We start from the raw sequence: 27,013 nt of genomic DNA on the forward strand, positions 1-27,013 counted from the left end.
GTGGTGCATTAAACTTGAGTAAATACAGGTATTTTGATGTATACCCTAACTCAACAAAAGTGAGACCTGGGAAGGAGGATGCTTATGTTAGGGTTAATTGTGATAGTTATTTGTAATACTACATTTCAGATAAATTAGCTAGTTCTATTATTTATCTTGAGATGTGGAGGATTATGGGAACAGTATGTGTTACTGTAGTATTAAACTTGTGTTCTAATGTGTTTTTGATAGGTAATCACAGCCAAATTATCTAATTTTACCAGATTACAGTACTTCATACTATACAGGCAGTCCCCAAGTTATGAACAAGATAGGTTGTGTAAATTTGTTCTTAAGTTGCATTTGTTTGTAAGTTAGAACAGGTACATTTTTACATGCTTTCGGTAGCATAGGGGTGAATACCCCTTTGGTGTTTGTTTTGCTGTCTGTGCCATTGTTCAGAAGATTTCATCTCACTTTCAGTCCCTGTGATAATTGGAATTTGTTTTAGGAACAAGTATTAGTGATAAAATGTCCATTTAGACACCTTTTCCCAATGATAACTCTTCCAGGAGTGAATGTTCCTTCCTGGGGGTAGAATTCTCTCAATTCCTGTTGTTCCGCTCCTGTTCTTAACTATGAGTCAGTTGTAAGTCGAATGCTTGTAACTCAGTGACTTCCGGTGTATAGCATTTTCCTGGCATTTTCTTTGCCACTTGTTATTTGCAGCTTACTCGTTACCTTAAGAGTCCAGTGAAAGAATGAAGAATTAATTAAAATTTTCATTGTGCCATTTGTAACATGTGTAAACAGCTAAATCATATCCTCAGATGCTTTATTGCTTTTAAAACAATGGTTTAATCTCAGTCACCAAATGGTGATCACCTGTTGTCTGTTGCAAATGTCCTTTGTGAACAGATTGTCAGAAAATAAACTCCTTTGCAGCATCTGGGCTAGTAAAACAATTGGCAGATTGTTTCTGAAAAGGTAAAATGTCTCTACTCAAAAATATGCATTATTTATTTAAAAAGTAAACAAATAGGTAATTAAAATATTTAACATACCTCCAGAATTCATTAGTCTGAATATAATTGTTAGCCTTGATGAAAACAAAATCACTGAAACAGTGGGCTTTGATTGTATGTTGACTATAAACTGAGATTAACAAAATAAGTTAGGCTATTGGCTGCAATTTGGCACACATAACTTCATACTTTAAATCAAAATTCTGTACTGGATTTTTTCAGTTGTGACTTCACAGTGAACACTATTAGTATGGTCAAATATTAATAGAATTTGCACATGCTGTCACTAATTCTTGTTACATGATACTTGTGTTCTTCTGATCTTCCAAATCATCTCCACCAGTGTAATTCTCCTATCATTAGGTGAGAAGATCTATTTAAGAAATGGATTTCTTCAGCTGCGTTAGGATATCTCAAGATGAGATTTTCCAAAACCATTGAGTTCAGCTCAGCATATGTAAAATCTGTCTTTCAAGACACTATATAAAGTAGGGGGTTGGGTAATGTCTGTGTGAATCTTGTCTTCCCACATTAAGAAAAAATATTAAGTTGGTACAGATATCATTTTCAAATATTGATATATTTAATTAGTGAAATGTTTAATATTTGAGAGTCTCTGCAATCAAACTTTAATAGTAAACAATCACAATCAAAACTACAAATCAGCTAGTTGTAAAAAAAATGCCATTATAAAGGCTGAAGCTTTATGTTTTTGTATTTTAGATGCAAAATATTGATCTCTCATAATTTCTTTAACCGACTGTTTTATTTTTATTTACATGCTGTTTTCTTCTCCAGGAAAGTCAGATGAAGAGCACCATGATAGTATTTATAGGCCGCATCTCATTCAAAGGGTGTAATCCATCTTCGTTAAGTTTAGTAAAAGTGATAGATGGCATTTGGCAATGTAATGATGTGATCACTGTACCATTGCTTCTGTAAATCATAAGCTGTTGCTTTCTGTTGTGTAGACAGTTAATCAGTTGTATACCATATTACTGATTTAACTCATATTGTCAGCAGCAGGTGAATAATGTGAGTGTCTTTAGATTAATATCATATTGTATTAGTGTTCACTTCATTTGAAAAATAATAAACTGTTGTTTCGTGAGCAGGATAATATAAACATTTGTGGTCCACTATACATCAACGGTTTTAATTTAGTATGAAGTAGATGTCTCTGTGTGTGCATGTGTGTACATGTCTTTTCTTAAGCTGCCATGCCCCATATTATTTCTAAAGCCCAAGCTTAACCAGCACTCTGTGAAAGCATCCTGCAATAAAAATAGCACTTTTTATTTTTGCTTGCACTTGTATAAGATTAGTAAAGTCATACAGTCATAGAATCTTAGGTATCCCATGGGCTATTAGGTCCAAGCCTCTGCTGATCCCCATTAGGAAGAAAGAGCAACCACAGAGGGAGAATCCACAAGCCATAGATTGAAATATGATCAACAAAAAGATTTATTTCTCAAGAATTGAAGACTTGATGTAAACTCTTCTGTCAGCTCACCACAGCCGCTCCTGAATGAACACACGAGACTCTCTGTGATATCACCAGAAACGTTTACTGTAGGAAACATGAACATCAAAAAAGCCAAGAATGGGAGGCTCCGGCCAACCATCCTTTATATACCCTCCCCCTCATTTGAAAAGTCTCTTCCCGCTCAGTAAAACCCCGCGCAAATTCCCCGCCAAGTCCAGCAGCCGTTTCTTCTCCGAGTCCTGAGCCGCAGGTGTCTTATCAATGTCAGTGACCCTGAAACTCAGAGCCACATCCAGGCTCTAGTAGCAGGGTTCTGACATGGCGTCCTCCTCCCCTTCGTCCTGGAAGGAAAAGATTAAACACAACTATTGTTCTCCGCTGTCCAGAGTTCCTTTATACTTTTTTAACAGGCTGCAATGGAATACCGGGTGTACCTTTCCTAGGTCCTTGGGTAGCCTCAGCTCATAGGTCACTTCGTTTATTCTTTTTGCTACCCTGAACGGCCCTATATAGCGTGGAGCCAATTTTTTAGATGGGAACCCCAATTTCAGGTTTTTTGTGCTCAGCCAAACCAGATCCCCTTCGCCCAATTTGTCCCCCTCTCGGCGCCTACGATCTGCAAAGAGCTTGTACTTCTTTTGTGTTTCCCGCAATGCCTCCACCACGTTCTGCCACCCTTGCTTAATTTTGGCCGGCCATTCCTTGTCGGTCTGGCCCTCTCCTTCCTTCCACTCGGGTAGCCTGGGGAAAGGTGCCACCTCCTGTCCGTATACTATTTCGAATGGGGCACGACCTGTGGCCGAATGTACGGCCCCGTTAAAAGCCATCTCAGCAAACGGAAGAAGGTCCGCCCAATCATCCTGTCTATAATTGGTGTACATCCTCAAGAATTGGCACAGTGTTTGTTGGGTGCGTTCGACTCCCCCGTTGGTTGCGGGATGAAAAGCCGAGCTCAGGTTCCTTTCTGCTCCTAACAGCTGTAAGAATTTTCCCCAAAATTTTGCAGTAAATTGGACTCCCCGGTCCCTAATTATTTTGTCGGGACACCCATGTAGGCGATATACATGCTTCACATACAAATCAGCAAGTTTTTCAGCTGAGGGGAGTTTTGGCAGGGCCACAAAGTGTGCCTGTTTTGAGAATAGGTCCAATATTGTCCAAATGTATCTGTGGCCTCTGCTGGGGGGTAGTTCGCCTACAAAATCCATGGCCACGCATTCCCATGGCCTCATGGGCTCCACCACCTTCTGCAATAGCCCCTGGGGCTTCCCCGGTGGTGTTTTTCCCTCTGCACATAATTCACACTGCGTGACGTACCCCCTGGCGTCTTTCCTCATTCCGGGCCACCAGCATTGTTTGGCCAACAGTTTAATAGTCCTGGTGGGGCCTAGATGACCCGCACCCTTGTTATCGTGGCACTTCCTTAACATTTCTCGTCTTAAACATTCAGGAATATACAATTTCTTATTTACAAACACCAAATCCCCACACAATTCTCCCTTTTCTTTGTTAGTTTGTAACCATTTGTCCATTCCATACGCTCGTTTCAACTCTTCCTCCCATATTTCTCCTCCCCCCGTGGAAATGGCAGTACGTTTGTTTTCTTTGGCCGCTTGTGCTCGAGTTAGTACTGCCAGGCCCCATTGCTTATCTAGGAACAGGCTCCCTTCAGATTCCTGAATTCCTCCCCCGTGCTGAGGCATCCGAGAGAGAGCGTCAGCGAGTATGTTATGTTTCCCCTGGAAGAATCTGAGTCTGAAATCAAAACGGCTGAAATATTGGGCCCATCTAATTTGCTTCGCTGATAGTTTACGAGGGGATCTTAGATACTGTAAATTTCTATGATCAGTCCACACCTCAAACGGTGTTCCACTTCCTTCCAGAAAGTGTCTCCAGCACTCTAGTGCTTTTAGAATCGCTAAGGCTTCTCTCTCCCAAATCGGCCAGTTTTTTTCTGTATCGCTAAACTTTTTTGACAGATAGCCACATGGCTTCAGGTTCCCCCCCTCGTCTTTCTGCAGCAGAACTGCCCCATATGCCCGGTCTGACGCATCGCAATGTAATACAAAGGCCTTAGACATATCGGGGTGCTGTAGGACAGGTTCCTCAGTAAAACGCTTTTTAAGGGCTTCGAAAGCTTCCTGGCATTCTATTGTCCATGTCAGTTTGGCCCCTGGGGCCTTCACTTTGGCTGTTTCTCCCCTGCCTTTAGTTTTTAACAAATCCGTTAATGGCAAAGTGAGGCGCGCAAAGTCCTTGATAAATGTTCTATAGAAGTTTGCGAACCCTAGGAAGGATTGCAGCTGCTTCCGTGTTTTGGGGGCTTCCCACCCCCTCACGTCTTCCACCTTCGCAGGGTCCATCGCCACTCCCTGGGAGGAAATCCTATACCCCAGAAAGTCTATCTGGTCTTTATTGAACTCGCACTTGGCAAGCTTCGCATACAGTTTCGCTTCCCTCAACTTTTGTAGGACTTCCCTGACTAGTTCTACGTGTTGCTCCTTAGTCCGAGACATTATCAATATGTCATCTAAAAAAATAAAGACTCCCTTGTACAACAATGGATGCAATACTTCGTTGATTAATTGCATGAACGCGGCCCCTCCCCCGCACAAACCGAAGGGGAGCACACGATAATTGAATAATCCGAATGCGCAGGAGAAGGCCGTCTTCCACCTGTCCTCTGGTTTGATCTGCAATTTATGGTAGGCCTCAATTAAGTCCAATTTAGTGAATATCTGTCCTTCCGATAACTGGGCGATCAAGTCCTTCACTAAGGGTAGGGGGTATTTATTTACAGTACTGATTGCATTTAGGCCCCTGTAGTCAATGCAGAGCCTCAGCGTTTGGTCCTTTTTCCGCCTGAACAACACAGGCGCCCCTAAAGGGGAATTTGAAGGCTCTATGAAACCCCTCGCTAGGTTTTTGTCAATGTATTTTCTCAGTTCCTCCTTTTCCCTAGCTGACATCGGGTATATTTTTGCCTTGGGAAGCTCTGCTCCTGGGACTAGCTCTATTTTCACTTCAACTCTCCGCTTCGGTGGGAAATTGTCTGCTTCCTTCTCATCAAACATGTCCACAAAATCCCGATACTCTGGGGGTAATTTATCTGCCAGTTCTGCTATTCTGATAGAGTCTTCCTCCCCCCTTTTCCCTGGCTCCCTCTCCCCTTCCTGGCTCCCTTCTTCCAAATTCATCCTGAAGATCATGCTCTTATCCTCCCAGTTGATTTGCGGGTTGGCCTGCCCCAGCCACGGCATGCCTAGTATAACATTATAGCTGGCTATTTGTGATATCACAAATGACACCTTTCCTTCCCAACTCCCTATCTTACACTTTACATCTTCGGCACTGTACTTAGCTAACGATCCCGATGCTGTGGATCCGTCCAACTGCGAAAAAGCTATTGGGGATTCTAGGTTCGTTCTTTCGCATCCCAATCCCTCGGCTAATTCAGGGGAGATGATGTTCCTGGAACATCCACAATCCACAAATGCTTTGCAGGTTGCTTGTTTGCTGCCATTTTCAAGCTGAATGGGGACCACTATCATAGCTTTGTCCTGACTTACCAACCCCCCCGAGTGGTGCCTCATCGGTGGTTCTTCCTCGGCGCGTTTCCCTGCCACGGCTCTTGGTTTGGGCGGGCCTCCGCCTTCCCCTTTTCTCTGCCAGCACTCGGCAGCTCTGTGGCCCAACCGGCCGCACACAAAGCAGCCACTCCTGCTGGCGCTCACGTTCCCTGTCGGCTCCGTTCTCCTCCCGGCTGGGGTTGATCCCTCCTTCCGGCTCCCCTCTTTCATCTGCGGCCGCTGCTGTAGCCCTCCTCGGTGCCTCCTCGCCTGGGCCAGCGATGTCTCGACGCGCCCCGCCAGCTGAATCCATCCGCGCAGTGTGTCAGCCTCATCACGATGCACCGCCCAGGAGAGGATCTCCCGCCTGAGACCCTCTTTGAAGAGTTCTATCTTTGTTACTGCAGACCATTCCGGCACCTTTTCGGCGAGGCATTGGCACTCCTCCGCATACTCAGATACCGACCTCTGCCCCTGGGAGACGGTCTTCAACTTCTCCCTCGCCCGGATCTGCTCCAGTGGATCCCGGAAACGGGTCTCCAGGGCCCCCATAAAGCGTCGGAGTGACCCCAGACATGGGTCGCGCCGCGCGTGCAGCTGAACGTACCAGCTGGCCGCTCCCCTCTTCAACACTGCACCAATGGCCCGTATCCGGCTGGATTCCGTTCTAAAAGTGTGAGCATTGTCCTCCATATAGCCCCTCACCGTGGTCAGGAAAAAATCCAGTTCAGAGGACTCTCCCCCAAACTCGATCCTTAGTTCCTCTCGTCTTGGTAGGGGTCCCTGTGGTGGCAATCCCCAATTCTCCGCCCGTCGCAAGCCCCCTTGCGGACCAGTGGGCCCCGCTGCTGCTTCTCTTGGCCCTGTGCCACGCCCGGCATTCGCCAGGGGCACCAGGGTCTCAGCTGGGAGCGTAGCTGGGATTCTCGGAGGTTTTTCCCCTTCGTCGTCACTCTCCTCCACCCGCGTCAGGCTTGTTTGGGTCTTGGGCCGGGCGCCGGGCTCCTTTCGCATTTCCCTTCCCTTCGGTGCTGGGAGGTCTGCAAAGCCCTGGCTGCTTCCCACGCTCACGTCCCACATTGAGCCAGCCCGAAGTCCCCTTCCTCTCTCTGGCTCCGCCAAAAACGCCAGGCGCTCCATCGCCCTCGACATCACTGCCAGGGTGGTCTCCATCGCCGACATCCTCTCCTCCAGAAACACCATCCTCTGTGGGCCTGGGGAAGGTGAACCTTCCTCTCCTCCGGTGCTATCTCCCCGTACCACTCCACGCCTCTGGGTTACCCCATTTGGCTGGGCATAAGCGGTGGATGACGCCAGGGCCGCCAGCTGGTGGAACTCAGCGTCCGGCTCGGGAGTGGCCCTTTCCGACCTTCCTCCTCCTGCGCCCAAGAGCTCTTCATCCTCCACTTGCATGTTACACCTCACCGCTACAGCGGGATGGTGTCCGTATTCTTGGCTTAGTGTCAGCTCACCACAGCCGCTCCTGAATGAACACACGAGACTCTCTGTGATATCACCAGAAACTTTTACTGTAGGAAACATGAACATCAAAAAAGCCAAGAATGGGAGGCTCCGGCCAACCATCCTTTATATACCCTCCCCCTCATTTGAAAAGTCTCTTCCCGCTCAGTAAAACCCCGCGCAAATTCCCCGCCAAGTCCAGCAGCCGTTTCTTCTCCGAGTCCTGAGCCGCAGGTGTCTTATCAATGTCAGTGACCCTGAAACTCAGAGCCACATCCAGGCTCTAGTAGCAGGGTTCTGACACTCTTCTCTAACTTTCTGTGTTCTATGTATCTATCTGTCTGTCTGTCTATCTAATGCACAGAGATAAATCTGATACATTTTTCATTATTCAGACGTTTATGTGTTCCTGACGTATTTGATATTTTTAAATATATGCATTTACAGTGGTGCCATAAGTAATATTCTGCTATCTAATCATATTAAAATACAATAAAAATCACAGATTCGTAAAAATATTTTTATATTATTATTGCAATGTTGACCATTCCACTCCTTAATTAAAGCTGTTGTTTAACAATCTTATCCTTTGCTAGATGTTGGTTCTGTAGAGGGTCTAGCATATCACAGAGCTTGGGATGCTTTGTATTGGACAAGTTCAACTACATCTTCTATTACAAGGCACACAGTTGACCAGAAACGAAGAGGTGCTTTCAACAGAGAAGCAGTAATAACAATGTCTGAAGATGATCATCCACATGTATTAGCACTTGATGAATGCCAAAAGTAGGTGTCATGGCTACATTTATTATTGACTGAGGAAGTTTTGAATTTCAAGTCACTATTTTTTCCTTCTGTCATTGGTTGCAATATAACTCAAATCTTTTAGCTATTTAAAATGCCATAATAGTATCAAAACCTGTAAGACATTTGAATATCTAGATATTAAGCTTCTAAAGTAAAATCCACACATCTTTCATCTGTATTTTCTTATTTTAAATAACCTGCCATTATTTTTAATTATTTAATTATGAGACTAGATTTTTTTAAAAAACTTTTTTTCTGTTTGAAAATACAGTTTAATGTTTTGGACTAACTGGAATGAGCATCACCCAAGCATCATGAGAGCAACATTGTATGGCAAAAATGCACAAGTTATCATCAGCACTGACATCTTAACACCAAATGGACTTGCCATTGATCACAGTGCAGAGAAATTGTACTTCTCAGATGGCAGTTTGGGTAAAATAGAAAGGTGTGAATATGATGGATCCCATAGAAATGTAAGTAAAACATAGTATTAATTTATAGAAAAGCATTAATAAATGTAGTCTAAGAAAACAAAAATACGCTTAGAAAACATTGCATATATTACTAATAAGTAATAAATATATAATCATAAGTGACACTATGACAATTTCTTTTGGATACATTTGGCTGTACAGCAACAAAACCCCTATTACAAATACTTATGTACTTCTGGTCCCTTGTCTGCACCTGCCTTTTAGCATAATGAGTAAATATGGAAAAGGTATTTTTGCTTAGCCGCATACATGTAGGCTCTCCATGCAATCAGGGATTCCAATGATATGGAGACTTGAACTCAGTGCCACACTAATTGATACACTTCTGAGGATAATTCCATTTAAAGTCAGATCTAAATCTAAGACCAGATTCACTCAAATACTTCACCAATAAGATTCAAATGTATTCAAGATTAGATGTTTTATTAAGCACTAGCTTTGCTCGGCCACGCGTTGCTATGGCTTATGGGAATTATTTGTTGGGTAAGTGGAATAGGAGTGAATAGGGTTGAAGGTGGAACGTTTGGTCATTTTGTGGAGTGGGTGGAGTAGTATCGTGAATTAAAGAGGCGTTTGAAGCGTGGTTACGTGTTTAGTAGGGGAATCGTTGTTTGGGGAGATTGTATGGAAGTGAATAGGTTTGTAGGTTAAAAGAGTAGTCGCTTTGTAGATAGGGTATCCTTGGTAGGTGAGGTTGAACCGGATAGAGTATTGTCATGGTTTCAGAGGTTGGGGGTTCTGTATGTAGGGGAAATGTTGGTTGGCGTGGTTGAAAGGTATTGGTTGATTGTAAGGTTGGCTGGTTTGTACTTGGTGGAATCCTTGGTTGGTTAGTTTGAATAGGAAGTAATAGTGTCAGTGTGGGAGGTTTGAATGGTGGAATTAGTCACCGTGATTAGGATTTAATGGGGTTGGAGGTTTAAAGCGTGTTTGGTTTGTGTCTGGAGGAATTGTTTGTTGGGAAGTGTTAGGTGGATGTGATTGTTTCGTTTGTGGAATTCCCAATTTTTTTGGATTTGGAGTGTTGGTGTTTATTTACTGTTGTGGTTTTAGAGATCTTATTGTTTATTATTATAGTATATTGTTATATATTATATTTATAACATTATATGATATGTGGAGAATTGGATTATATGAGGGTGGTTGTATAAAATGTAGAGTGAATTGGATTAGATGGTAGGATAGAATGAATGTGCTGTTGTATAGGAATATTATTTAGAATGGGAAGGTAGATAATCCAGTTTAAAGGAGATATTGGGAGATGTGTGTTGGTATTTTGGATAATATAGGTGTGTGGGTGGGTGTTGAGTGTATATTGCGAGATAATTGAGTTTAAATGAAATAATTTGTATTTTCTAGGTAGAATGAATGGGTGTTTAGGACTCTATTTTCCAGTATTCCTGGCCTGAGGCCCTTTTCTTTTTCCCCCTCAGCCGCTTAAGAGGAATAGGAAAGGGAAAAGAAAGGGGTCTGAGGCCAGGAATGGTGGGAGTTGAAGTCGAAAACACCTGAGGGAAGGGCGAAGGCTAGTTTACTTGCCACTTCCCGGTGTCCTTAGCTGTCCGCTGTCATTGAGGAACTGCCCGGAAGTGGTTACTCTAGGAAGTGGAGTTCTTGTGGTCTCGGTAGACTTCTTCCTGGTCCTAAGATGGCGCCCGAAGGCGGGAGGTGGGGCTTTTGCCCTTTCTGCCTCCCTGTGTTCCTCCCTCCATTCCTGCTTGCCAAGAAGAGAAGAGAATAATTAGTCACACCGGGAAGGGTAGCATGTCCAGGTGTCTGGAGTAGAGGTAGTAGTTTGGCCTGGCCGCAGTGGGTGGAGGCGGCTTAGTGGGTGAAGGAGAGGGTGGTATGTTTTCTATATATAAAAGGCTTTGTGAGCCCGCGTGTGGGAAGGGTTGGGAGGGTTGTGTGTGTGCACATGCGCATATCGTTTGTTGCGGTTTTTGGGTGTTTTGATTGTGTTTTTAGTGTCATTGTGTGGTATCATACTTGACGCGGGGATGATGGTTTGTGTGATAAATTTTCAAGTTTGGGGGGTTTTGGGTTTTGTTGTTTTGTGCGTCGCTGTGATGCCAAAAGCCTTTTGTATAGAGAGATAATGATGTTTGATGGATGCAGAAGATGGGTAATGACAAAGAAAGCATGTAATAACATTTTATCTGCCAGAGACTCCCACACTATAGTAAATTGGCCTTGGAGGTCAAATGTTCCAGATCCATATGCACTTGTTACTCTGGTGAAAGTGAGGATGTTTATTAACAATTATTAAAGCAATCAGAATGGCTATGGGTTGAGTCTCCTTTATCCTGAAATATTTGAAAGTCCAGAACTTTTGGCTGTCAGCCATCCACTTCCATGTTTGGGGAGATGATGCTAGTCACACGTCCAATGCCCACCAATATTTCAAAATTTGAAAAAAAATCAAAATTGAAAAACTTGTCCCATATGTTTCAGATAACAAAGACTCAAACTTCTATATGAACATTAATATTTCACTTGTCCTTGTCCTATTTGGAATTGGATAAAATAATAATAGTAATAATAATAATATCATAGTAATTTCCCAACTAAAACTATATGAACTCTATATGTTATATTCAAGCTAAGGTCAACATACTTTCCAATTTTTCTGCATGAAATAAATGTAACCCTCTTCTTATCCATAACAGACTGTCCCATGGTTTAACCATTTATAGTTTACATAGTTAGATTTTCTTCTGATTTATTTCCACATCTGTGAACACCACACATGAACACTGAATCCAAGGAAGACAATGATTAAAACTCTACCTAGGAACAGTGGGATTGCTATAGTTCCTGTGTTCCAGACATCCTTCCATTTCTATGTTGGATGGCTGCCTAGTTACATGTATTGTATGAGCATGTATATGATTAAAGAAAAAGCAGATAGCTATGAACATATGCAAGAACACATATGCACAAATACACACATACTGCTTTACTTGTTTTAAAAATAGAAGATATGTGACAGTACCGCTTTCATATCAGTACTACTCTATTAAATCCATAATAGGGATGAGAGAGAATTTGATTTTATTCCCATTTTGAGATGAACATCCCAAAATGTCAACTATTTTGTTTGTTTGACATTTCGCTATGTAAAAATCAGCAAATTTACCATCATCTTCACAAATGATAACATAACTGTTTGTTCAATCTAGCTGATAAACTATAAAGCCAGTAAGGAAACATGAAAAATGAATTGTTGTGTCAGCTTTAGGTAGCATTTCCTTTTGTCCAGACTCTTTAAGTTCACTGTGATTTTATTCTAAATGTTCTAATGGCATTCCTTTACTGTTATTCAAATTAAAACAGATCGCCCTTTTTCATTCCAACTAATTAGAGCAAAGGAAACAAAAGTAGTACAGTAAGTGCACATTCAATTGACGTCTGTTTCCTTTTCCCATCAGGTGATTGTCAGATCTGGACCTGGTACTTTTCTCAGTCTGGCTGTTTATGATGACTGGATCTTCTGGACAGACTGGGTGAGAAGAGCTATTCTGCGATCCAATAAATATACAGGTGGAGATACAAAAATTCTTAGATCTGATATACCACATCAACCAATGGGCATCATAGCTGTTGCTAATGACACTAACAGCTGTAAGTTACCAAGCACAACATTAATATTTCTTTACTGGTAGATATTTTTTTCCAAAAATTTCTTTCAGTAAAAGGATGATTTCTGCCGTTTAGCAGACTGTTCTTGTTTAGTTATAAATTCTAATAGACAGGAAAAGCAAAAGCAAAAAGGCTGCAACTTGAAGTATGTCTTTGTTGGCAATTGCCAGTCAATACATACACGTACCGATAAAAAACCAAAATGAATTTACAGTATTCTTTTAAGTTGAAAGGGGTTAGAGTTTTCTTGGAAGTCCCCTGCTTAAATCTTGGCAGTTACGTACACATTAAAACTTGTTCAGCACCTGAGTTCTCTCATGTTTTCATAAAAGATCAATGACTTTATGTACTGATTTGGTTCAGGTTTTTGATGAAGCTCTTTGAAATGTAGAATCATAGTCTAATGAGGATATGATAGTTTCTTAACTAAAGCTTCTTTTAAGGCAAATCTTCAAGATAGGCCCCACCTACACTAACCATTTAATGCAGCTCTAAGCTAGTTTCAAATTGTGCTGGCCATATAACAAACTCCTACATAAGTGTGCAAAAGAAAACCCTTAATGTACCTGAGTGCTCTGTGCTTTAATCACCATTTGGGTCTCAAACTGGTTCTAAGATTTCTTATGTAATCATCTGCACAGCAAAATCACTTTCTTCAATATTGGTTTGAAACTGCATTTAAATGGTCAGTGTGTCAATGTGTTTACAGTAGCACTACCCATGTCAGACTACTTGATTTTTTTTTGTATTGCTACTATTGAGAGCTGCTAATTCATCAGATATTTTCCACTAAACACAAATTCATTATTTCAAGCCTGGGCATGCACTTGTTAGCAATCTAAGTCTGCTCCATGGTAACTAATCATTAGGCTTAAAAAAGCAACTGAAGTTCAATATTCAATCACAGCTTAAAATTGTTCTCCCACAAATAACAAAAGCTGAAATATGGAAAAACTGTAATCATGCATATTGCACATTGATCCATAACTTGATTAATCATTCTTTTGGAAATGTAAAATATCTTTTAAGTCTGACATATATCCAAAGATTAAAAGACTGTATGAAATTTTAATTAGTTCCTTTTTCCCAAATACTTTTGTAGTATCCCCCCCCAAAAAAAACCCCAAACATATAGATAATTATAATCAGATAAAATCCAGAGAGATAATCTAGCCACCTTTTAAAATCTGTTGACATATATCACGACACTTATTTGGTATTATAGAAAGAGCAACAGAGAGAGATGCAGACCGATTTTTTTCTAGTCACCCAGAATGTGTTGTCACTCAGGGGGAACATAATGATTGAAATTACCTGTGCCACTTACCTTTACCAAAATGGAAGCAAGTAGATTTGGGTGAAGGCAGAAGCTTGCCACTTGGTATACAGATGTAGAAAGATTGAATATATGAATATTCTAGTATTCCACTTTTCAGCACAAGTTAGATCACAAATTCTTTCTTCCATCATAGCTATCTTCCAGCTACTTCTGTTGTACCAAAATATTTAGTTGTTCTTATGCATGGTTTGCTTCAAGCAGATTTGTTGTACTTGCCAATTCTGATCTAGTAATATCTTTTGTAATAAAGCTAATCTTGGCCACACCATTTCTTTCATACCTACCATTTATGGCCCATTGTTTTTCTTCCCAACAAGCTAATAGTTTTTTCTTCAAGTTCTTTAGATATCCAGTGTTGTTATAGCCACAGAAAGCTATAAAATGAGCATACTTACAATAAGGAAGAACTCTCTTAAATGGACCAGTATTTTGATGGACGAGAGAAATTGTTTCTCTAATTAGTTTAGTCTGACTACACTATGCAACCAGTCTTTTTTTTAAAAAAAAAAAAAAATACACGATGCATACTTATATTAACAGATTATATTCTAATGTGATAAGGTCCTAAAACATTTGAATTCACAACCCCTTATGGCGTGAGAAATTTTTACATGGCCCCAGGTATATAGGTATATAAAATAGATATAGAAACCAAACATTTGCTAATAACAAACCAGCATTTGTAAGTTTACTAAACAGGCTGACTTCCCTTTTTTTGAAGTACAACTGAAGCATCTTCTGCAGAATCCACTGTAAACATTGCACAAACAGCCACAAGATATCATTCAGAAAACTTTTACTGATGCCAATTTTGGGACACTAACACTGATCCTTGCGGTCAAGATCCACAGTTTGAGAAGCAATAATCTAGTTGATAGCCGGCAGAAATTGGGCCACAGAACAATATCCCAATCTCCACTCCGCTTGTTAAGAGATCCAAGCCAGTTGTTCAGCCTTAGGCAGCTTACAGAACAATATATACAAAATTGGGGAGACTAGCATAAGTCTTCAAAAAAAAGAGTGAAATTGAAATTTTGTAGGTAAATTTTATTTCCTATTTCCAGTCCTATATTAGGGTATTTATATTATATTTTTAGAGATCTAATATGTGTGTGTGTGTGTGTGTGTGTATGCGCGCACACACACACACACACACACACACACATATATATATATATATATATATATATATAGAGAGAGAGAGAGAGAGAGAGAGAGAGAGATGCCATAGTAAATGCTTATAAGTGATAAACCCTGATCTTGGCAAAGTGAAACAGACAAAGTACCACTCCTGTGCTCACTGCAGTCCCCAGTGTCCTGCCATTTTTCTACTTCTCCATAGAAATGAAAGAAAAATATGGTGAATTAACTCTTATGGAATCACCCAGAAGTTGTGATTACCCTGGTGCATAAATTGTAGCACCCCTCACAAAAAAACACATTTTTTTCAAAACCAAAGAAGACTACTTCCCATTTTGTTTTATTTTGTTTTATTTTGTATTCTGACACTTCATAAAGCTGTCAGAGGTTTCCAGGGAAGGAAAATTACACTCCAACCTGTTACAGCTGCACACTTCTGCTTTTCATCTAGACGGTGACGTAATTTGTGTATTTAGAAATTCCATGATTTTGATAGATTTGAGCCAATCAACAGATCTCAAACAAGGATGTAAATAACTTTATACAAGGTATGTAATATTTGGTGATTTAATACTACATTTCTCTCTTTTTCCAGGTGAATTATCTCCTTGTGCCCAAATGAATGGGGGTTGTCATGATTTGTGTCTTTTAACTCCGGATGGCCGTGTGAATTGCTCATGTAGGGGAGACCGAATCCTTATAGATGACAATCGATGTGTGCGTAAGTAACATCATCTAGTTGATCATCACAATGCCCAACTTAATCTACTTAGGGTCAGGAACGCATTGTATTCTTGTGGGATTTTATTTCTGAGACTTTAGAAATCAGCTTTCAGTTTCTACTAAATATCACAGGGGCAGAAAGTGAGGTGAGCACAGAGAGCAAAACAAATGTCACAGGAGTGTTAACCCTTCCCCATGATATTCAATTTTAAGTTACACATAACTTCCAACTTACATACAAATTCAATTTAAGAACAAACCTACAAAACCTATCTTGTGTGTAACTTGTGTACTGCCTGCAAATCTTAAACAAATAAAGGAGGTGTGCACACACTATATTGAGAAACATACACAAGCCATGATGGGATGAAACAATGGATATACTGTACTTAAAAACATGGAGAGACATTGTAGGAACTGGTTTATAAAATACTAGATGTGCCCGACCATGCAGTGCTGTGGCTTATGGGAATCATTTGTTGACCAGGTGGAATAGCGGTGAATAGCCTTGCAGCCTCAAAGCCTGCCCGTTTTCTTCTTATGCGAATCCTTGTTTGGTGAGCTGGAATACAATGGAATAGGCTTGCTGCTTGGAAGGCTGGGTACTTGTGTTCTAGGGGAATTTTTTTTGGCCAATTTTAATTGCACTGAATAGCCTCGCTGCTTCAAAGCCTGGCCACTTTCTATATAGGGGCATCCTTCTTTGGGCAGTTGAATGGGATGGAGTAGCCTCGTGGCTTCAAAACCTGAGGGTTTTCTATCTAAGGGAAATCTTGGTTGGCCAGGTTGAACAGCACTGAATAGCCTTGCTGCTTGCAAGCATGGCTACTTTCTACATAGGGGCATCCTTCGTTGGCCAGGTTGAATGGAACGGAGTAGTCTCGTGGATTCAAAACCTGAGAGATTTCTATCTAGGGAAAATCTTGGTTGGCCAGGTTGAATTCCACTGAATAACCTCGCTGCTTCAAAGCCTGGCCACTTTCTACATAGGTCCATCCTTCGTTGGCCAGGTTGAATGGGACGGAGTGGCCTCATGACTTCAAAGCCTAGCCGCTTTCTATCTTGTGGAATTCTTGGTTGGCCAGGTTGAATAGCAATTAATAGTCTTAGTGCGGCAAGTATGAATACTGCAATTAGCCACCGTGATTAAAATTTAATGGCCTTGCAGCTTCAAAGCCTGCCTGCTTCCTGTCTGGGAAATCCTTTGTTGGGAGGTGTTAACTGGCCCCGGTTGTTTCCTTTCTAGAATTCCCCTGTTTTCAGAGTGTTGCTCTTTATTTACTCTCCTGATTTTAGAGATTATATTGTTCTGTATTATTATACCACAGTAATTATTATATATTATATTTATAATCTTATATTATCTGCTTAGAACTGGATTATATGAGGCCCCTTCTACACAGCTGTATAAAATCCACACTGAACTGGATTATATGGCAGTGTGGACTCAAGATAATCCAGTTCAAAGCAGATACTGTGGATTATCTGCCTTGGCATTCTGGGTTATATAGGTGTGTGGAAGGGCCTTGAGTCTACACTGCCATATAATCCAGTTAAAATCAGATAATCTGTATTTTATAGGAAGTGTGGAAGAGGACTGATTGAAGAAGCCCTGAGTTGCATTGTTGCTGAGTGGGTTGCTAGGAGACAAAGTGGGTGTGGCATACCCTTCTAACTTGCATTTGGGGGGGGGATGGCTTTTCCTCATCCTCTAAATTGGACTTTATTTTTCTAGGTTTTTTTTTTGTTTGAAAAACATATTTTGGATGACTATGTCTTTTGTGGCCAAATTTGGTGTGATTTGGTTTAGTGGTTTTGTTGTTTACTCCATAATAAAACACACATTACATTTTATATATAGATGTTTAAAATTAAGTACAAAAATATACTATTAAAACCATAATTATATGGAATACATATATAATTTAAAACCACACAGCCATATTACTGGTAAGCAAAATTTCAAAAATACTCATATGTGTATACATTAATAGAATGGTTAGAACACTGGAAAATGCAGTAGACAAAATATGTACAATATTAATGTAAGGCTAATTTCAGCCTAAGTCTAATCCAGGAAGATCTTATCCTGGCTACCTCCAAGAGAAACTTGGCAACAGCCAGAGTCACATGGAGAAGATTTTCTTTTACTAAAAACTTAACATAAAATTGAGCTGATCTGCCAGGTAGGTTGCTCAGTAGTGGGTTAATAATGTGTTGTTGAGCCTGCGTATACAAACTGCAGGACAATAATATGTATTTCATACATTCCACTTCCTGGTTATTGCATGGGCAAAGTCTTACATTTTATGGAACTCCTGCAAATCTGCTTCAAGCACTTCCAAGGAAAACAGATTACTTCTTGCCTTGGAAAATAGGCAGTGGTATTTGACAACTGTCAAATTCTTGAGATAATTGACTCCATGGGGAGCCCCAGCATCGTGTATACACAGTGCACTTGGGGAACAAGAAACATAAGAGCAAGAGCACAGCTCACAGAGAGCAATGTCCCACCGGCTTTGTTTGATAGATTTAAGTGCCAAGTCAAAACCCAGGTGAGTTAAAAGATATGCAGAAAGGTCAAGAGAACGGGCTCCTTTTGAAGTGATCTAGACCAACTACTTGTGTATTCATCCTGGGATAGATGATAAGTTAGACCTGGACTTAAATGAAAAACACTGACCTCTAGCCAATATTTAAGTGTCAACCACCAGGCTCTTGCTGACAGGGGGATTTCCCCAATTCTAGCAGCAAGACGCAGGTTGGAATATATTTGAGGAACTGAAAGATAGTCCTCAAGAACATTGCTTGCTGCTTATCCAACTGAGATCTTAAAGCCACCGATCCAAATACTAGAAGCAGATAGCAGCTGGGAGGCTGACTTAGCATTAAAAACTTTAATAGCAAAAAGTTATATACTGACCCTCTTTGGTAAGAAAAAGCACAAAATAGTTGATTGGCTTACTTGTGCTTTCTGGGGAAAAGCAGATATATTAGTGCTCCAGGAAATTGTGCGAATATCAGCCCCAGGTATTAGAAGCTTCTAACGTGTTCTAAAGTATGTCCATCAAGGAAACATTGACATGGGAAGTTTTTTTATTCTGAAAAAACAGAATAGAGCAATAATTGAATTTTCTTAGTTCTTAGTTCGAAGCTTGGGCAAATGACCATTGGGGTCCAATAAAGTTTCATCCAGATAATTTATAAATATGTTTAACAAGGTAAGGGTAACGATGCAACCTTGTCTGACTCCTCTGGACATATATATTTCTCCAGAAAGTTGACTCAAGTTGCCACAACTGATCTGTAGCTTGCTGTCACTATACAGGGCCTTGTTGAGACCTAGGAGTCTTTTATCACAAACTATCTCTGTTTTAAAGATATGGTCAATTCACACAACTGATGCTGTAGTCAATTAAAATAGATGTACTTATGTAAAATAAATAGTCAACTGTTTCAATGTTCAACTTCTGTTTAGTTTTTGGCCTTCTTATACTGAATTTCAGTGAGCAAAAAATCAAGACCAAATGAATCACCTGTAAATAGATGTTGTTGTTGTTTTAATTTATTCAAGAAAGTTCGACACGGGTGAGAATTAATGAGAGGATATAGTTAGAACCCTTTTGGGAACTGATTCATTATAACCCTTTGCAAATGTCTTCATTCCAGGTTTATATTCTGCTTTTAAATGAATATTTCTCATACCCAGGAAGCTGCAGATAGGAAGATGCTTTGATAGCCTCCATGACTAGAGGTCAGAGCAAAAGGCATCTGGTGTGAGGCACCAAGATAAAACATATGACAAGGATGGAACTGTTGCTATTTAATGCCAGTTCATCTTTCAATGTGCCTCTTTCTGATTTGTCTTGCAACTCAGTTTGTTTTTTGCATCTAAAAGCCTGAAATTGATTCTGCAATAGAGACTAAAATTATATTCACTATTATTAATTTTCTGGCTTAAACATCAGAAGGAACAAAACAGTGAAAAGAATTGTATACAGTTTTTGTTCAGTATTTTGCAGTTTTCACATGTCCCAAATTGTTTTTGGGAAATTATTCTACATAGAAATACATGGGGGTATTCTGGAAAGATTTCTTCCACAGCCCCCCTCCCCCCGGTAACTGTTGGGGGGTCTATTTCTGTACAATGCAATTTTATGAAACACTTTAGAATATGCAAATACTAGGTGAGAACTGCACAAAATGTTTGTATGCTTTCCTAAGTGGACAGATCAGTTACAAATATGATATAATGAAATATTTACATCCCTGGTAAACCTGAATTGAAAGCTAAATGTACAATTTGAATTTGTAAACTGACATTTTCTTAGCCATTTCTATGGGTCCCAATGTCAATACATAGCTATGTATTAAATTGTTAACCCATTTCCAAAAAGGTTTGATCTAAGTATATGATTGATGGTCAGGTTTGATGTAGCACTCAAGATATCTCTGATAGAAGAACTGTCCATTTTTTTCTTTGTTTTCACAAAAAAAAATCTTTTATCTTTGGCCATCAACTCCTCCTAGGAGAAATGGCGACTCTTTGTTTCTATACACATAATTCATTCTATTTCTCTCTCCTTTCTTTTCTCTCTCTTTTTGGCACCTGCATAGCTGAAATCTTTACAATTAAATACAGGAAATCTCAGATTTAAAACAAATATTAAAATGTAAAATGTAATATACAAAAGAGGTGGGAGGAAAAAGAAAAGGTTTGTTGGAAAATAGAAACAAAGCTATTCAATGAGCCATGGTAAAGTGTTGGGCATATTCTGGCATCCTTCCAAACAGTCATAACATGAGACTCCTTTGGGTAGGTTCCAGAGTTAGCTGAGAACTGTCCATTTTTACAGGTTTATGTCCATTCGATTTAGCTCCTGAGATTTGAAAACATATTAGGCAGTCCTAAGATTGTCCTCTGGATTTGCTATTAAGAGATATTCTCTAAATGGCCATTAGAGAAAGGGCTTTTAAAGTTATGGTTCAATGCTTCTCTCTTTAGATTGGTACATATGAACCCAATATTGATGTTTTATCAGTCTTATGAGAATCTGTTCTTACCAATGCCACATCATGTAGTATTAATAGTATTCATAAATAATTACATTTTTAAAATATTGTCCTCAACAGAATATGTAACTTTTCACTAAACTTGGCCTTCTAATTCAAAGAATGGGGAATAGCATCCAGGGAGACAATTGGAAATTACAAGCCTGTTATTCTGTTCTGTATAAATATGTAGCAGCGAGATCAGCAACCAACACTGGAACAACATGACAGTTTAAGTAGAAGAAACCTTGCTAACAACGTCATTACTTTTTCAGAGGAAAGTCTTCTCTATGGTGACATTCACCTCATACTAAAACCCCCTACAAAGTCAAATTCTAATAAATTTCAATGTAACTATGAGAATTTACCATGAGATTAAAGTTTATGTTCATTTTTGTTGTTTATAAAAAGCTTTGTGGCCTCAAGTAGCTTCAGTTCCACTGATCAACCTGTCAGCATTCTTCTTTCTTATATCAATAGATATTTGAAATGGAAATGAATTTCACCGGAGTCAAGATTCTCAGCGAAAGCATCCATTTTGTAACACTTACTGCAAGATAAAGTACACCATACATTAAAAATCTGCAAATTTGTCATGCTCATGATGCATTTTGAAACAAGAAAGAATATCCAAAAACTGGGTACATTAGTACAAATATGAATGTTTGAGTATGCTTACAATTGAATAATAGTATAATAGGATACACGAGCAGCTGGGGTAGGTACTATCTACCAGACCTCGTCCCCAGTTTTTCCTAGATGGAAAACACCTAAGCCCCCCGCCCCCAAGAGAAACCCATAAAAAACTGGTTTGCTCCCAGGCCAGCCATCTCTAGGAAGGCTAACCCAAGGGTCTCTAACCTTAAGGTTAATGGCCTTGAACTGGGTAAAAAAAAGTACAGAGGCCAGCTCCAAATATCTTTTCCCACACCTCTGGTCTCATGACACACAGAGGCAATTTCAGTTTTCTATCCTTTACCCAAGATGCCCACTGTAACCTCATCCCCCCCCCAAAAAAAAACCCTGCGACAGAGTGTCTGCTTTGTCCCTGTACTACAACAGGTGAACTAATATGGTCCCCAATTCTGATTGTAAATCTCCAAGAAACAGCTGGTTTCCCAACCTAGGCCCCATCTACACTGCCATATAATGTAGTTCAATGCAGTTAAACTGCATTATTTGAGTCTACATAAAGACCAAAGATTGCAGTTTCAAACTGCATTTTATGGCAGTGTAGATGCGGCCCCAGACAGCTAGATCCCATCAGCCCTGGATAACTCCAGCTTGCAATAAAAGATGTCGAAATGAGAAAGAATGAGGCATTGCCAACCCAATTTTGGAGGATTTTAACATTGGAGTCATGCAACGAGCCTGTCTTGTGCCCAATGACTTGAATGCAGTATAAGCCTAATTCAAAAGCAAAAGTGGTTGACACAGCATTAATACTGAAAAAGTTGGTTTCTGATTTTAGCTCTCTGCAGACCCAATCTATCTAAGGCTGTGGAGGTTACCAAAATTGATACTTTGTTAAAGGTGACAGGTCAACATGGAGGAAAGAATGATTGCCTTACATTTGTGCAGTGTATGTAAATTGTGCAACAAGAATTAGTCAAATATCATTTATGCATTCTTTTTTGGTAAATTCTCATATTACCTTGATGTAGGCCTTCCTAGAACTTGGCTCTAAAAGACAAGCCGGTGGCTCTGACTACTTCCACTGCGGCTGCCATTTCAAAGATGAAAAAGGGCAGCTGGTAACAAAGGTTTTAGTTTTTGGAGTATTTGAGGAATTTCAGATTAAGCTTGCTCAGTCTTTATATCATAGTAGGCCTCATTGTTGTTTAATTCTTTACACTAAAAGCCATTTAAAGAGTGTACCACAGTATGGGGATTAAAATGATTCAAATTTTGTTCTTGTGAATATAGAGCTGCTCTTAAGATTTTCATCAGTAAATAAATGTACAGTCACTGTTGTATAGATTTGCAGTCTTTGCTATAAAGCTGCTTTTTTCTGGCTGTATAATTAAAATGGAGTGCTCTATACAGATGATTTACATTGAAAACAAGCAGGTTAATTAAGACTGAACACTGTTGTAGTACAACACAATCTAGAAACAGCTGTGAAAATCATATCCTGTAGAGATCAATTGATCTTGTATAGACAACCATCTGATTTGCATTGGTTCCAAGTTAATGTAATTAAACATCACTATCTCACCATAACATCTTATTTCAGTATAGCCATTACTAATGAATCCACACAGTATCACTAAGCGTACCACACACAGTTGATTTCCAATAAATTCAAAACTGTAATTAACTTGGCAATATAGCCAGGCCTTTATGCATCCCACAAGTATTTAACTTTTTAATAGATACAGTGTTAGTGTAAGCAAGCAGTTTCACTGGTTGTGACACAGCAGAAGCATAACACTAGAATAGTTTGCAACTTTTCAAAACATACGTACTAAAAATGACAAAACATTCATAATGTATTTTTGACTGTGGATAACTGAAATGATAAAAAAAACCTTCTTCTGGTTCACTAATATCAGCCATTGAATCTTGTTCTGATCCAAATTTATCCTGTAATAAACTATAGTTGTCTCTGCTTGACATAAATGTTTTCTATTTTTGAACATTGAAATTTAAACTTATGAAAACTATAGTGATCAGTTTTATACAATTGTCGGATTTCTCATGGTTTTAAACATTTGTGACAGCTTCAACATATTCAGAGAGACAGACATATCTCTTTCTACATTTATGTAGTCACCATGCATTTGATTCTGACTGTCCCTACAACATTCCTGAACTTCTGGTGGGTATAGCCAACCTGGTTTAGCCCCATGTTAAGAAACATTGGGGCATGCTTCAGAGTTTGCCTGAAACATCAGAACAACCCATGACTTCTGTATAGTGTGGACACCAGGATTGTGTCCAATTCATACCAGTCCATTGACCATACAGGCCATCACAACCATTCACTTTTTCCTGCACACATCAGTTTAGGGGAAAAGATATGGATCAGGCCCATGCCACTGGTGTCACTGCTACCAGATAGTCACAGAACTTTGTGAGAGCCCCTGGCCATTGTGGGTGTCCCAGGCTAACATAAGCAGAGGTACCTATGCTACCACAAAGAAGGAGATGTCTTCTTCCTGTTCACATGTGCCTTTACTGATGTCAGCACAGGGTGCCCAAGTCAGCCAACAGGTCTCATGGAACTCTAACAATGTCTGGTAACAACAATGACAATACAGATGGTCAGATGACCAACCAGCATGAGCAATGTAGTCTCAAACTGATTGGATTATCTAGATTCCAACCCACCACTGCTGCAGGTTCAAGATGGTCTTTATGTCAACCTCTAGGGCCAGTTATGGATTAGCCAGCAAATGTAAATGAGCCCCTTGTCTATCTATAGAACATAAGCACTTTAAAGAACCTTTGTATATCTAAAAAACTTATGAGGATTTTCCATAAAATCATCATATCCTGTTTCCATACTAAAGGCCTATACAAATGGTAACACAATTTAAATGGGGTTTCTAACAGCAGGCATCTTGCTTAGAGTCAAGGTTTCCCAGACATTATGTAAAATACAGTGATGTCTGCTAAGCAGCATGTAAAATATGATGATTACCAATATTTAATGACATCAAAAATATAAGTTTAGGAAGAAAATGTGAGAGTAAATTCCTATCCAAAATAATGCTTATTCTCTGTATATTCTTCTAATTGCCTACCCTTTAGTAACATACCAATACCAACGAATCAGAAAGTCATATAGCTGGCAATTGTTACATAGAAAAACTTCGAAATAAACCCACAGATAGAAATGATATTTCAAGAAAATGGGTCAAGTATATTCTTAAGTTTCTGGCCAAGGTTGTTTTATAGGATGTAGAAAATATTTAACTACTTTATAGAATGTGAGCGCTCAATGTGTCCAGGCAGTGAATTCAAGCATACGGAGGGGAACTTAAAAAATGAATGAAACTATAGATTACAGATCCTGTCTTGGGCTATGGAAATCTTTTTTTGTTCCTTTTGAGGGCAATACTAGCAATTTTAGGTTTTCCAGAGTAATTTGTAAAAATTCTATTATTATTCAGAATCTTTACTGTTTTGTTCTTTGCCACAAAATCTATGTTTCAGCCTTTGGCATAGCAGCTTTGAAATTGTATGAAGAAGCATGAAAAATATCATGATTCCCAAACCACTTGCTCTGAACTGAATGGGGGGAAAATGAAATGATTCAGAAATTTAAACATCATGTAGTTGCAAATGTCAGAATAGGTTGTCACAGCAAAATAGTTTATATGCCCTTATTGCTCTGTCCCATGGTAACTAGTAATAGAATTATACTGTGCTAAAATATCAATTATCTGCAGCGGCACTTGTGGCAAATATGTAATTGGCTGAGGAAGAACAGGAAGATCATGGGAGACTGATCAGAGGCATCTTCTGTGAATGCAAACAAAGTTGAGTCCTCCTGATTTCCCTGGACTCGCCCCTTTGACTCTCTACCTTCGTAACATATCACATTTTACTCTTTGGGATCACCTGGCCCCAAGGGAGTATGGTGAAGGATCAAGGGACTGGGAAGAAAGAAAACAATGAAGCCAGATTCCTCCAAGATAGACTGGATTATCTGAGTCCAATCTTTCATTTTTTTAAAAACTATTTTTAAATAGATTGGGGTTTGAACCAATTCATTTTGAAATTCAGCCCACTCTTTTTATGTTTACAATTTCAGCTAAAAACTTCTCATGCAACTTTTTTTCTGAATTTGAATGTGGAAATGGTGAGTGCATTGATTACGAGCTCTCCTGTGATGGTATACCCCACTGTAAGGACAAATCTGATGAGAAGTTACTTTATTGTGGTAAGTCAAACCATGATAATGTATTTTCTTCATTTGGTTATAGTGTACCCTATTTTCCAGTAAAACAGCCTATAACTTGTTTTCCAAAACTCCAAACTGCTCACTGTGTTCCATGTAAATAATAAAACCTGATTTGTATTTTAATTTACCAGAAAACAGAAGCTGTCGAAGAGGCTTTAAACCCTGTTTAAATCATCGTTGTATATCTACTAATCAAGTATGTGATGGAAAAAATGATTGTGGTGATGACTCTGATGAAATAGGCTGTGAAGGTACTTCTCAAATTTATCTGCACTCTTAATTTTATAAAACTGAAACATATGTTATGAAACTATCATATTTAAAATATCTTTGTTCGGTTAAGATATAAATAATTTTTGTAATACAGTGGTAATTACCTGAAAATTGTGAAAAGAAAGAGTAAAGCATTTCAGGTTCTCACTGAATCATGATATTTAATATGCATACTTGCGTTTCCTGACTGGCCTCATAACACAATGATAAGAATAATAATCATCAAATGCATTTAGGTCCCATTTTGGAAGAGAAGTGGGGTATGAATTCAAATAAATAATTATAAATTAGTGATAAGTATTGTGAGAAAGGGGGAAAAACAACAATTAAAGTTCCAGTGATTATTGGTACTCTAGGACACATTTTATGCAGAGTGACAATATATCTGAATGAAATCACCATAAATAGTACAATAGATGGGATCATATCACAATTACATAACCACTTGAAACATGCTACTTTACCCAATGTTACCCTGTGCCCTGCTAAGTCCTAGACTTCTGGATAGAATCTAAATCATTGATGGTTCAAAATTCCAGTCAATAACAATGACACAAAACGGTGAAGTCAAGATGATGATGATGATGATGATGATGGCATCTTACAAATATTAAAAAGATATACATAAAATACACACACACGGATGTGTGTGTGTGTGTGTGTGTGTGTGTGTATGTATGTGTGTGTGTGTGTGTGTGTGTGTATATATATATATATATATATATATATATATATATATATATTCAGCAGGAGCCAGAGTAGTTCATTAGTTTGAGTGTCGAACTACAACTCTGGTTTGAATCCCTGCTCAACCCACTGGATAACTGTGGGCAAATCACTTCCTCTCAGTTTCAGAACACTCCATGATAGAATTTAATGATGTGTTGTATTGCCTATATTCATTGTTTTGCAAGAATGTGCTTTTTAATTACCATATATACTCAAGTATAAGCTGACCCTAATATAAGCCAAGGCATCTAATTTTACCACACAAAAGTGGGGAATCTTATTGACTCGAGTATAAGCCAAAGGTGGAAAATGCAGCAGCTACTGGTAAATTTCAAAATGAAAATAGATCGCAGTGAAATTAAAATTGAGGTATCAGTAG

General features: G+C 39.3%; 1 protein-coding gene across 5 annotated transcripts in view; it reads left to right on the forward strand.

The window, feature by feature from the left end:
• lrp1b (LDL receptor related protein 1B) overlaps positions 1 to 27,013 on the forward strand; it is a 1,066,453-nt gene that overhangs the window by 885,808 nt on the left and 153,632 nt on the right. For all 5 annotated transcript variants that reach the window (XM_016994954.2, XM_062970961.1, XM_062971003.1 and 2 more), the window contains 6 exons: positions 8,117 to 8,306; positions 8,599 to 8,803; positions 12,256 to 12,448; positions 15,541 to 15,666; positions 25,483 to 25,611; positions 25,764 to 25,883. In XM_016994954.2, the coding sequence (XP_016850443.2) occupies positions 8,117 to 8,306; positions 8,599 to 8,803; positions 12,256 to 12,448; positions 15,541 to 15,666; positions 25,483 to 25,611; positions 25,764 to 25,883 (963 nt within the window). The remainder of the gene's footprint in view (positions 1 to 8,116; positions 8,307 to 8,598; positions 8,804 to 12,255; positions 12,449 to 15,540; positions 15,667 to 25,482; positions 25,612 to 25,763; positions 25,884 to 27,013) is intronic.

Source organism: Anolis carolinensis, chromosome 1, assembly GCF_035594765.1.
Source record: "Anolis carolinensis isolate JA03-04 chromosome 1, rAnoCar3.1.pri, whole genome shotgun sequence".
NCBI classification, from domain to species: Eukaryota; Metazoa; Chordata; class Lepidosauria; order Squamata; family Dactyloidae; genus Anolis; species Anolis carolinensis.